The sequence below is a fragment of the Chinchilla lanigera genome, unplaced genomic scaffold (genome assembly GCF_000276665.1).
Source record: "Chinchilla lanigera isolate Chin_1 unplaced genomic scaffold, ChiLan1.0 scaffold00030, whole genome shotgun sequence".
Taxonomy (NCBI): Eukaryota; Metazoa; Chordata; class Mammalia; order Rodentia; family Chinchillidae; genus Chinchilla; species Chinchilla lanigera.
In genome coordinates this window covers 10,229,093-10,243,301 of record NW_004955431.1, presented here as the reverse complement: position 1 = coordinate 10,243,301, position 14,209 = coordinate 10,229,093, and the positions used below count along the sequence as shown (strand labels likewise).

General features: G+C 38.3%; 1 protein-coding gene across 2 annotated transcripts in view; it reads right to left on the bottom strand.

The window, feature by feature from the left end:
* Nucleotides 1-14,209, bottom strand: part of Dclk1 (doublecortin-like kinase 1) — a gene marked incomplete at its 5' end in the record, with an annotated part of 326,977 nt that overhangs the window by 59,304 nt on the left and 253,464 nt on the right. For both annotated transcript variants that reach the window (XM_005387689.2, XM_005387690.2), the window contains 2 exon segments: nt 4,440-4,548; nt 7,161-7,245. In XM_005387689.2, coding sequence (XP_005387746.1) covers nt 4,440-4,548; nt 7,161-7,245 — 194 coding nt within the window.

Genomic DNA, 14,209 nt, shown 5'->3' with positions numbered 1-14,209 from the left:
ACAAAGTTATATAATAAAATCCTTAATTACTAGAAACAGTACATGTTTATAGGAAATTATCTGGCTGCAAAATGAACCTGAAAACAGGTGTCAGGACTTAACGTAAGCCATAAGAATACAAATGTAAGTGCTTGCTCTAACTGAAAACACTTGGCCAGCAATAAACCTTATAGAATGTCTTTTCTTCCCTCTATACCCTGAACTCTGAGGATTGCGGTGCCTTTGTAATTATTCAGCAAGGAGAAACAAGCATTGATCTTTGGTAAATTCAGAGATGAACAGGACCTGCTCCTTGTTCTCAGGAGTCTAAAGATCAGTCGGTGGAAAAGAATTCCAGATATCTGGCTTTTTGGTGAAGACACAGGCCATTTGCTTGTGTGTTCCTGAAATCATACTCTTAACCTTTCATGGAACCCCTCTGTACCATAACAAAGGCAGCAGCAACAGCAAACTTCGTCTTCCTCCTCATCTCAGGGAAATCAATTTGTAAGGTCATCTTTCTATTAAGTATGACCCAAGGTTGGAACCTGAGCTACAAGAGAGAAATGTTCAAGTTTTACAAGCTTGAACTGACTCTAAGTTTTAGTGTGTACTCAAAACAACTTTGAAAAACTGTCTTGTTGATCTTAATGATTCCTAACCTGATCCAGTCTTCCATCTACTTTTGCTATACCCAGTGAGGGGAGCAGAATGTTCACCAAATGGGGAATGGCTTCTCTGGACTAAGGGTTTTTCCTCCTTGTACGTTCTGTTTTGATAGTTTTAAAAATGATTATGTGGCAATGAAATTTATCTCTCCAGAGCATTTACTGAATTTCACAGCAATCTCTCATGTATGGCTAAGGTTCTAAGTACACAGGCTGTGCTTTGTGTTTGTCTGTAGCCCCACAAATACTCAGTGTGGCCTGACTTCAGGAGCTCCACATTTTTTGGTTAAGTTATGAAACTTCTAGAGGATGGTTGCAGTTAATAGAATGACTAGAAGACCACCTTCTAAGAAAGAGGGGTTAGGAAACAGCATTCTTTGTTTACCAAGTAATCATAAAGCTCCAACTCCTCCTAGGGCAAGTGGTAACCGCTGACAGTGAAGAATCAAGACATTCCAGAGAGCCTTGTCAAACCTCTCTGGGCTGGAATTTCTTTCTAATATGAACAATGGTGGGCTGGCTATCAGATGCTGGAGTCCTTGGGCCGGAAAGAATAGCAACCAGCTAATCCAGACTCATCTATAAACTTCTTCACCTCTCAGTCCCAGTTCTCAAGGAGCTGCCTTCAAACTTTAGGTGCATAGTTCTTGAGATTTTTGGGAAATCTATAGATTTTCTAGGTGGATGCAACCTATGTGAGTGACACTTAAATCTGAAATTTCTGATGGATTAGAGCCTGCTTGCACCCATTGTTAGAGCCAGGAAATTATATTAAGCAATTATTCAGGCTTCAGGCTTGTAGGTGGAGCAGAGAGAGAGAGAGAGAGAGAGAGAGAGAGAGAGAGAGAGAGAGAGAGGGAGGGAGGGGAATGAACACTTAGGGTTTTAAAGCAATTCTGGTGCCATCACTAAAAATGCAAACAGTGCAAGTGGGACAAAAGCTGAGAGCTTCCTAGGACCCCAACACTGCTCAGGACTGCATCACACATGCCCTTGACTTGTGTGTCATTAGCCTACATGGAGCCAAGACAGTCACACATGAAGGGTCCCTCCTAGCACACCCTGCACGGGTGCTGTGACATCTCATGAATGCACTGCAGCTCTAGGAATTTGCCTTGGTGATCTCAAAACGTTCCACAAAACAGGTTCATAATCAAGCATATTTCTCTCCACTGAAGTCACCGGCTACTCCTTCCCTTAGTCTGTCCTTATGGCTCCTGAGGCCACTTGAAAAATTCCTTCTGGAGCACAGGCAGGAGTCTCAACGGACCTAGCCGTAGTGCGCTACCAAAGTCACCCTGGCACAAGACCACAGAAGGAACAATGCGTGTAATGCTGTTATTGTGTCCATTTTTGTAGAAAATTTGCCCGTAATAGCATATTATTAAAAGCAGGGGAACATATTTGCCCATGTTTATACATATTCATCCCTCAAAATATGGCAGAATGTACCCACAAGCAATGTGCGCTCCTCACTACATTTTTAGCTCGCCTTTGTTTTCCTGGCCCTCTGGAAAATATTAAAAGAATGTTTCATGATACCTCTGGGGAGAGAGATGGGGCACATGCCATATGTCCTTGTTCAGCAGGAGCTGAATACGAACACTTTTGGAGCAATCTGGTATTTAGACTCCAGCGTTTCATACAGTGAAACCCAAGATGTGAACTTGTGGAAAATGAGTATAATCCAATGTAGAATGAAAAGAATTCACTTTGGATAGAGAAAGGAGAAATCACGAGTGTGAGAAGATGGGGACGGCGGCACTCAGATGCCATCCTGATTTGTGGACCAGCTAGGAGAAATAGCACAAGGCCACCGTGTAAGACTTAACAGATGATGGATGTTGGCGAAGAACCAGACACCCCACAGTGAAAGGCTGTGGCAATCTGCTAGACACGGGATTTTCTCCTACCACTGAAATAAAGTTAAAAAGGGTTAGATTTACAATAAGTAAAAGTACCAATGAATTCTAAAATTATAGAAGCACATGCACATGGGCATATATACTTCTCATCATTTAGGAATGGTTTTCCCAGTTTGTCCTAGCTGTGTAGGGCTAAAGAAAGTGTGTGTGTGCGTGCGCATGTGTGTGTGTGTGTGTGTGTGTGTGTGTGTGTGTGTGTGTGATCTCGGCTCAGCTAAGCCCGAGTCTGGTGGGAGACTTCTTCAAGGCAGCGAGGTTAAAAGTGTGGGTTTGGGAACATGGCTCTGATTTGTGCCTTAGCTGAACGACCTTTGGTATTTAGCTTGTTCTTTCTATCTTTCTTTTTATGAAACAAGGACAACAATACTGACTTTATGGTATTGCTATGATAGTTATGAAAGATCGTAAGTTAAACGTCTCATAGATAGTTTATGCTCGGAAAACAGTGAGTATTTAGAAGGTAGGAGGTCCAGGAAAGCACAGATTTTTTTTTTTTTTACCTTTGACAACCAGTAAGAAAATCAGTGGCCAAACTCAGTGAGGAGCATTAGTGAATGAGGGACCTGGTAGCATCCATGAAAGGGATTTTCCAGCTTCTGATTACTCATGCCCTTCTTTCATGGGGAGGGGACAGCTACAGGGAGTTGCTGACACCATCGCAAATACTGCCTTCCAGCCCACCTGGCATGGTGGATTGGAGTAAAGCTGGGGATCTGCACAAGGGTAGCTTCACAAGGGCTCTGCTACTTTAGTGGGGGGTCCCTTTCCAAGTCGTGCAGGGTGGAGGCAAGGAGCACATGAGTGGATATTGATGAGACATTCCTCATGTTATCTGAGGCCCTTCACAGACTTTTGTCGCTAATGTGGCAATGATTTGTGCTTCTAAACCAGTGCCCTTGGAGAAGAAGCAGTTCTGGATTCTCCAGGCTAAATCTTTCTTGTCTGTCTTCTAGTCTGAGGAATCTTCTCCATGTGGTAGTACAGAGCACAGGTATATGATTTACAAGTGGTGTTGAAGACCAGGTATTGTCCACCCTACTGGGAGTGAGAAGGATGATGGGAAACATAGACACCTCAGACCAGCTCCTGATAGCCACATTCTTTCCAGAAATGAGGCAAGTTCTTCCTGACTTGCCAATGCTGCCCACCCACTTCCAAGAAGAAGCTGATGGCTGACCTAGTTCCTTAAGGCAAACTGCCCAAGAGCAAAATTCCAAATCTGACCTCGAGCTGAGGATTTGAAGTCACCTTAGTCTGTAACTTTATTAGTTGCTACTTCTCCATCTAGTAGCTAAGAGCTATGATCCTCCATTAGGTATCAAGAACCAAAGGATAGCCGTTCACTCTAGAACCTTCCTTTTGGACTACAGTGTACCTGGATCATCCATTTTAATACTACACTTCAATGTGGCAAATACCATTTTTGTCGGAGTCATACACATTTTAAAACCTTTCAAGGTTATTATAATTTCATAGTAGCATGTGTTAGAGATCAAACTCTACAAGAATATTCTGAGCTCTCCAAAACACTTTTCAAAAGAAGCACAGGAAGAACTATTCAATATGATTTTGTAAAACAACCTGAAAACTTACCTGAAAGAGCTGGCAAAGTTTTGCTGAGTACATTAGGAAAAAAGAAATCAAAGTCTTTAAAAAAAATAGATCAACTCTAAGAATCACTACATTTTTCAACTCTGATGTTAGATGGCTTTTCTTTAAGGGTTTTTTTTTTTTTTTTTTTTTTTCCTATCTGGGGTTGAGACATTAACTTCTTCCACATGTGCCCTAGACTGCAAATAGAGATACAGGCTCAGAAAACAATGCCAAATGTTCCCTTTAAAGTTCCGTGCAAATGATATCCTCTCACCTTTCTACACATTCCTTGACAACAGCAAAGTTTCCATCTCCTATTGTCCTTCCGACTTTATATCGTTCTGTTATCGTGGCTGGAATCTGGAAGCCTTCCTCTGACACTTCTGAAAGAACCATTAGTACATTTTTATTGGTAGAAAAGGGGACACAGATGTTATACAAGGAGATATTTAGAAGTATCATCTAATAGTCTGGAACTGATTCAGAATCAATATGTCATTTTCTGTACATGAGGTGATCGCCCCGTCCCTCCCAGACCTTGTATATACTCAGCAGTTTTTACGAAGAGAAATGGTAAACTAAAAGGAAACGTATGGGGTCCACCTCTGCTTATATAAAGGGCAACTGATGTTTTATGCTGCAATGAGAATTCTGAAGAGGAAGCTTCACTTTTTTTCTCTTTTTTACTTCATGCCAGTTTGATCAATAGCGTGTACTGAATACCAACTGTGTATGGATAGATGACATTCCTACGCATGCACAGGAGGAAAATTCAGTTCTTAAGGGACTCCGGGCTGCTTGACATTGTATGAGCATGAAAAATGCCTGCTGTTTGGATACACAGTTTTACTACATCCTGAAATGGAGATCTCCGTAAAATTCCTTAGGAACTAAGCACTGATTGCCACCCCTCCCCTGTATCAATGAGCAAATTTTAGACAAATGTTCTCACCAGCAACCTGCACAGCAGATGTTGAGTTAAAACTGCAATTTCTATTATGTTTGTGAACAGAACAGTTTAGTACTTTCATTTATGTTAGAGCCACTAACACATCGCATTTTCCCCCTGAAAATGCATTTTGAAATATTTTACAAATGTCTAATAATGCTTTAAATCTCCAAGGCCATAAAATTAAATAAGCCATGCTTAGGTCACATAAATATACAGGATAACCTTTAACATGTTAGGGGTGTAAAAAGCTTTTTATAGCTGGGCTCAAACATTTGCATGCTTAAAAGTTATAAATCCTAGCTCTCCTCCAGGCAATCTGAATGCAAAATGTGATGGTGGCCCAGCGGGTTTTATAAGTGTGCTCCTGTCCTGACATTTCATCATAAACTCAGACCAAGCATTTCTACTTGAACGAAAACCTTAGGAGGTGAACAAGCTTTCTGGTGAATTTTGCATATTCACATTCATTCCAAGTCATTGGGGATTGACATATGGAGACTAACGATTATCGGCTACCTACAATAGGACCCTTATTTTGGTGTGATGATATTGAGTCCACGCCACTTTTGGTTCCGGAATGATGGAACTTCTGGAAAGTGTCTAAATGTAGGACGTTTGCTGCTACTATTGCCCTGGGCATTTACATAGCCTCTTCACCTCCTTATGGGTGGAATTTTACTTTTCCCTAGAGAAACTATCTAAGCAGTCCCCAGATCAAGTGAGGGCTTAGAGCCCGTGTTCCCCTCCTTTTTCCTACCTGGAAAAGAAGCCATAATACTGCCTTTGTGTTAAGGAGTCAGCCTGGGGATTTTTGTGCCCTCTACAGGAATGGGAGAGATGATTGGTGGTTTCAAATTTACTGCGAAACAGTTGAATTTACAAAACATTGTCTATATGACACAATCTTAAGGCTATTTAGTACGTGGGTAACTAAAGTAATCATCTTTGGCTGATGAGGATAAGTGTGACCCTATATGTTGAAATGGAAAGAGATATTCCATTTCTTCTTCCAGTGGGAACATTCACTGGAGCACCATCCAAGGCACAAGCCTTGGAATTTCTTTTCCCTATTAATAAAAGTGTACCTTTTAGGCTTTTAGTTTAAAAGGCTCAGCCAAAGGCTTAATCAAGAGCCATTTCATTTCATTAGGTGAAAATGCATTGGAACAAAAGAGAATTGTAAGTGGCTCAATTATAAATCTGCAATAATTTCTGATACTGTGTGGTAGCCAGGAAATAAATTCTTAGGCAAATCATACATCTCACTTAATGTAATTAAAAATATTTAACCCGAAGGATGCTTTTTTGGAGAAATAGCATGTCATAACATTTCAAGCAAATAAAAGAAGCTGATTTTAATAGTGGTTATAATTTTTCAAATACTTTTCTCTAATTGATTTAAACTTGGTAACAATCCCCAGAGAAGACATGAGGGTGTTTTGCAATCCCCTTTTTACAGAAGAGGAACTAAGAGTGGGAGAGTTGAGGAGCCTTGCCCAAAAAGCATCTGATGATGTACCTAAAAATTTAGTTATGGAACTCAAGTCATTAGGCCACATCACAGAGAAAGTCTAAAGTGAATGCACTTCAGGAAAAAACAAAATTTTGCCATTTCCACCAATGAATTCTTTTTGTAAAGCTGTGTTTTAATATACTGAATTTACTCAAGCTAGAGCACATCTGAGTCTCTTCCCAGAGAGTCAGTAGTCCTTAATATGTGAAATGTGAGCAGAGCTTGGGAACACAAAGGCAGCAGTCACCCTATCTTGTTCCTAAAGCAGGCAATAGCTGGTCTTCCTGGGGAATATATACCCTGAGAGGATGTGAAATGTCTCCTAATTACACCATCTCCTTCCTCCTGCTCTGAGAGCAGATCCCATTGCTTGTTGAAGCCATAGTCAGTCCTATCCCCTTGTGATTGACCTTCTGAGCTGCTGAAGTTTTTCCATGCCATTCCACTCAAAATGTAAATTAGTGAACCTATCCTCTGCCCCCTACACAAGCTGAACCTTCTCTTCAAACATCAAGTCCCCAGCTCATCACCTTCCCCAGGTCCATCATTCTCATCCATCGAGCTGCAGACTTTGGTGGATGCCAGTGAAGTAGAGGAACCACCGTGTTGAGAGCTCTGCAAGGGAATAGAAACACAAAGTGAAAAAAAAAGAGTCAGAGTGACTGAGACTCTACATGCTATGCTCAGCCTGGAATCTTAAGAGACGGCTTTGCTCACTCCCAGGGAGGATTTGATTTTCATACTTGAAAAAGGAGGCCCTTAGAATATTCAACTTATGTCTCCTCCCTTTCATTAAGAATTGGTAGGCTGTGCGGACTGGATCAGGCTACACATTGTACACATGGATGGTCTGTGAGTTCTTATTCCTTTTTCCTAAAATGAGCTTCCTTTAGGTCATGGTTTGGGTTTGACAGACGTTAGACATCTCACCTTAGTCTTCCAGTCTACTGCAACAGACCGCAACCACGGCACTTTTGATCTTATCCACTATTTTTTCTATTTTTACAAAAGAAAAATCAGCTTCAATTTGCTTTTATGAAATTTCCTAAAAATATAAAAAATATTTTCCTAAAAATATAAACTGTGCCTTACCACAACCTTAGGGGAAAGGCAAAAGAATGAGTTTGTTAATTTCACCTTGAGATAAAGATACAAGCCATAAACAGATTACTAGTTGCAGAATCAGAGCCTAGGCCTGTGGAGTATCTTGTAATCTTGATGCATTTTGACCCAGCACCCATGAGAGCAAATAGAATAACCAAATGTATCAGAGATCTCAATGGACCAAATAACACCAAATAGTGAATATGATGACTGGCTGGGAACATATTTTAACAGTAAGTGTTTCCATCTCTGTGTCTATTTCTTGAGAAAACAATTTGTACACTGCAATGCTATTACTAAATAATGAACACAGTTTGTCCTAAAAGATCTTCCTTCTGTTTCCCTGGGTTTATCCACTTGGCTGGCCTGGTGGGAGCAGGAGGCGGTGAGGGGGCAGCACTGGTTCATGGTGCCAGCTGTCTGTGGAGCAGAGAGAAGGGAAAGAGCATCTGTAGCTGGATTGATAATGAAGAGGCGATGAGGAGCAAACTTGACCTAGTTTTCTTCTGCTTACCTGTTTCCCTTTAACCTGCTCCTCATTCCATGCAGCCTTAACTGTGCACAAAGTAAGGGGATGCAGAGATTTTATATAGTTCATTGTACCCCACAGCCTCCTGCATAGGAAATTCAAAATTTTATTTTTCATAAAATACATGCCTATAGTTGGGGAAGTACTGTCTAAATCACTGTGAGGCTATTTGAGTCAAACACCGTAGAACACGTTCCTGGATGTGACAAAGACGAGCATATTCCACTGGATGGAGTCATTGACAGTGATAGCTGACACTACTGGGATGAAAGTTAATAGCATCTTCACTGTAGGAGATTTCTCATCTGTACCCCCGAATACCGTACTGTTTGTACTATGTGTCCCTTATGTTCCATTACCATCAAAATCCCCCCAAAAGGAGGCTGGTGACTTAAGCTGTGTCTCTATCTTCTCTTTTTCAGTCTCCCTCTGTGACTAGTAGTACACATTTGTCACATGTCAGATTAGAAAGAAGGATTCATATAGTTATTCTTGAAACAAAGTTGTTCTTAGGGTGACACTATGGATTCATAGTGTTCTGTGTCAAAGGGACACAGACCATACAAGTTTCCAAGCTGTGCTCTGCTAAATTTTATGAACGTCTGTTTGTGAAAAAACTATATTTATAATATTGGGATAGGAAGCTAAGATGAGGCAGATGTCGTATGCTGATGATTAGAGAAAATAAACATTAACTTCACCACATTTGAGGGCAAGATGTGTATTTTCCCAAAAGCGAGATGCTTTATCTCATTATGGCAGACATAATGGTGCTCAAGGCAGGAAAGCACTAAGTAGCTGTCTCGGATGTCGAGCTTCTCTTCTGAGCTTTCTGGCCCTTGAGTGTCTTCCAGCAGCACAACAAATGGTGTTTAACATTGTGGGCACATTGTCGTGTGGATGGCAGGTGCTGCCTTGTCATGTGGTATTTTTAAATTTTAGACTACAAAGACACATTTTTTCAGCAATCACCCGTTAATAGACTGATAGTATGTTTTCTAGCAAAGATGCCCACACTATACACTAAATTCCAAAAAACATGTTTTTAAAAATAAGAACATTAGGTGTTCAATGCAGAACTCTGACCCAAAGCATAGAAAAACATCTTTTAAATTGAACATTTTATAAATTTGCTGGATTTTATCCACCAAACAGCCTTATCAACTAATGACTCGCATTTTCAACAGTATCACCAAATGTTTGGTGCCCTGAATGTTTGCCACAATGACAGCTGTGTTTTCACTGCCGTATGAATAAAGTCCCTCAAGATTTTTAGCCTCTGCTTTAAAAAGAAAAAGTAGGATTAACACAAGTTTGCATATGCCTACAATTGCTTATTTTCAACGTTAGCTTTGTATTTCTGAAAATGTACCCTCAGTCATCTCAAATTTCCTGGTGAGGCTAGCAGGTGACTGAAAGTTTTAAGAGAAAACAACTTATTTATTTATAAATAGGGTACTCTTAAAATAGACAATGCTTGCTTTATTTATTATGCTCAAATAGAGAAAAATGTATTAAACTTCTAATGTTGTTATCTCTTTTATAAGACAATTGATCATGCATGGACTCAAAGAACTTTAAGGACTTTAAGTATAAATATTATCTACTCCATCCCACTGCCATCTAAAGACCAAAACGCCACTGCAGGTAGACCAGATGGCCTTTGTCCAAACACTACCAGTAATGAACATACTACTTCTTGAGGTAGCCCCTTCATCATTAGTATGAGACAAAGTAAAATCATTTAGCTATGTTATAAGGTTTTGCTGTAGTCAATTTGCTAATATCAAAGCATCTGGAGGTACAGTACAAAACACAGTTATTTTAGAATTTAATGCAATTAGCTACTCTGAGAGACGTTGTGACATTTGAAATGTCATCACCTCCAGCAGATTTAATGGGAACCATTTGGGCAGGTTGCTGACACCTGGATGCTTTTATAGCACACCTTCATAAAAGAACTGCCTTCAGTAAGAACACATCCTAAGTGTAGCTATTTAGTTTGGGATCACATAACAGATGGAGAACATATCGTACTTTTTGAAGTAAGTGAGAAAGCTAACATAACAGCTTTAACCACATTTTACCAAGATGTATGTGATGACTATGTAGTTAAAAAAAGAGCAGATCATTTGAAATGTTATGGCTTACTCCTGCTCCTTGTATTAATGTTACTCAGTTGGGGTCCATGCTGCATTGAAATTTGTAAAATATCCAATTAATACAATTGATCTCATCAAGATTGATAAATTTCACCAGACAACTTTCATTTAGCTTGAATAATTGTACTATTTCCACTTCACTTTTCATCTTGGCATATACTTAGTTATTACTTTGTTTAGTTACTTTTTTTTTTTTTTTTTTTACAAAATATCAGTGAAATTAACTTCCTCTCATGTCCCAAAAATTTTTCTTGTTTTTTTTTTTTTTTTTTGGTACTGGCAAGCAAACTCAGGACCCTGCCTGCTTGCCAGGCAGGTACTGTGCTACTGAGCTATGTCCCCGGTCCTGTTTAGTTACTACTGATTTGGAGAAATGATTGAGAAGAATTTAGAAGTCAAGTAGTCATTGTCAACTTTATAATGGTTAAGCACAAACAGTAAATATTTAAACTCTAACAGTTGCCTTGGCAATCATGGCTCAAGGCTTGCAGAAATTTTGATGATGACGTGATATAACAACATTAAATAATAATCCTGGTTCAGAGAGTTTAAAACCCATAGGATTCTATGCAGTATAGAAAAGCCATGCATTTATAAGTGGCTATAGAACAATTAGCTGCGAAATCAACCTGCAGTAACTGCATTATTTGAAACAAGACACACAAGGACTACCTCTTTTTTTTCCAAATTCTTTTGTTTAGATTCTTCATTCTATGCTCAGCTAAATAAACTTTATATAGGCAGTCATGTACATAACTAAGAATGAATATTAAGAATTTTTAAATGAAGATTTTAAATTTCATAAAGATTTGGCTAAATTGTTCAAAAGACTAGAGAACTGGCCAGGCATGGTGGTGCACTGCTGTAGTCCCAGAGCTCAGGAGGCTGAGGCAGGAGGATTGCAATGAGTTCCAGGGCAGCCTGGGCTACAAACTGAGTTCCAGTCCAGCTTGAACCACATAAAAAACCCTGCTTCAAAAAAAAGTGAAAAAACTAGAGAACCATTAAGCAAGAAACTGATTTACTGAGGAGAGGAAAAAGTAAAAATGGAGATATTGGGATTATGTCTACGCTAGTGAAGCCACAGTAGCTAAGAATTAAAAAATTAAGTGCATTTATTTGTAATGTATCATCTGTTTGTCAGATCAGGTCATCTTTGAATCTACTTTTCAGTCACTAAAATACCTGGTCTGAACCATTTTCCTTGAAGAGGCTGTGTGAATGGGTAACTACAATGGCTCTATTCTGAGTTACTCTTCATGAAATCATAGTGTGGAAGGAGGCCAGAAAACCATTTCAAGTACCCGCTCTGGATAGAATAATTTCTCAGTGATTTACTCCGCAAGTGGGTTCTCAACCTGTAGTGAAGTGAGCTTGTTATTCTTCCAGGCACCACTACATTTTATGTAAAACTCTAGTTACATTTTAAAAAGTATGGGGGAGTGGGGCTGTAGCTCAGTGGCACAAGTGCCTGCCTGATAAGCACAAAGTCCTGAATTCAAACCCAAAAAAAAAAAAAAAAAAAAAAAAGGATAAAAAAGTATGAATGTATTTTGGAATTTTATAAATTTGGAAACATACCCACTAGTTGTACTGCTATTATTGTGGACACTTAATAAATTTATCATGGAAATTATAAAGAGCACCAATGAGAACAAATTAATTTCAAGGTTAAATCAAAATGTTAGATTTAAGACCAAAGTATTGAACTTTTATAATAAATTAGATGTAAAAATTTTGATGTAAAATTTTCTAACTTCACCAGCAAAATTTTCTATTTTTCTTTTTACTACACTAAACTAAATACAGCATGATTTTGCCAAAGATAATTAATTATATTTATTGAATATGCTCATTTGTCCAATGCTTTGAAAATAAATAGCTCACATACATGCACACTCACAAATACATAAACGCATGCACATTTCCCCTCTTGCAAATTAGATGACCTTAGGAAAATATTTCTAAGCTCAGGAGACAGCTAGTATATTTTTAAAAGGCCTAGTAATTTCTTCTTCTTTTTTTTAACCAGTTGCTAATTTTACTGACAAATTTGCTTCTAAGGCAATTCTGAGAGGAAGGTATGTTATTGATTTTAACCGCAATCAACTGAAACAGACTTCCTCATCAGATAATCATCTTATTCTGTTTTAATGTCAGTATTTTATACTTTAGATGTGATGTGGTGCCTTTCTGAAGTATCTCAAGTATCACTTGCTGATGCTAATCACAAGACAAGACTGCCATCTACATGATTACAAGGTAACTCTTTCCCCATGCAGTCATTTGATCCCAACCTCTATCCATCAAACTTTCTGAAAGAAACTCACCGAACAACATAGGCAGTTTTTTTTTCTGTTTATTACATAGTTATTCTAAGGTAGTAAGTGTCACAAAATTAACTTCAAGAGGAATAACACGATCCAGAATGAAACACAAGATACAACATTTTACAATGAAATCACAGCACAAAGAGATGAAATTTTCAAAACTGGGTAGTTCAGTGAAACATTTCATTAGTTCTCAGCTCTCCAGAACTCTGCCGGTGGCCTCAAATGATGGATTTAAAAATATATTGCTGTTTAAAGCGTTCTGACACCAAATGCTCTTTTAAAGAGAGAATACACATCCAAGCAACTCAGACAGTAAGCAGAAAGTACATAACCTCTTTATAAAAAATTTTATCCAAATTTCTAACATAGTGTATTTCAAAGTAAAGAGTCTTTAGAAAAAATAAACTCAATTCCTTGCATGTTAATGGCATAAACTCCTCAAAAAACACATCACAAGACAACTTTCATACTTTTTTGCCCATAAAGCTTCAGATACTTAACTCTCCTGGCTTCAAAAACATTCCGTGGCCATATATAATGCAAACACCCATGTATTTCATGCATCATTTATACTATTTTGGAATTTATCCATCATCTGGACTAAAATGAACCACAATTTAAAGACTTCATATATCATGCACCCTTAAAAATTATAGCGAGGGCTTCTGACTTGCTAGTTTTTCCACATGCATTACAGCACAAAATTACAAATATTTTTCAGCTGACATATAACAAACCACATCAGGCAACTGGTATATCAAATTCAGTATATCTCTAATTTTCACACTATAGCTCCATGGTGTATCTCAATCAAACATAGTTGTCACTTACATGCACAATTAGAAATGATAGCATAGCTAATGCAAATATGCCTAAAAGAGCAAATGTACACAGTCAATTAGCATTTTCAAATGTGTACATATTTGTGTAGATACATACACACGCATAGCAAATATATTCAAAATATGTCAACAGTTTAGAATAGTGTCTTAAGAGTACATTAGCCTTATAGGTTATCTGGCTTTGTTATCAAACGTTCTCCAAATCAAGTATACTTTAGATTTTCTGCTATTTATGTTTCAGGATAACACTCAGCTACTCACAACTATGAACCACTATTTCACTTTTTAGTGAATACTGACTCACAATCACTCCTGCTACTAATACACACAATAGGAAAACATCAGTTGTAGTATTCAATTTTTTTTAATGATTGAACACTAAGACATGTCAATATGAATGTTAATGTGCACTTATATTTAATAGTTAACACCATATTGGATTTGTCTGGATTTCAATTTCTGCTAATCTATAATTCAATTTTTGGAGGAAAAATGGTGTAGTTAAGTATTTGGAGCCATTTTCTTGTAATAGTTTAGCACACTGATTTGAACTTAAACATGCTCCAACTAGGATACTGTAATATAGCACTTTATGATGCAAAGTTTTAC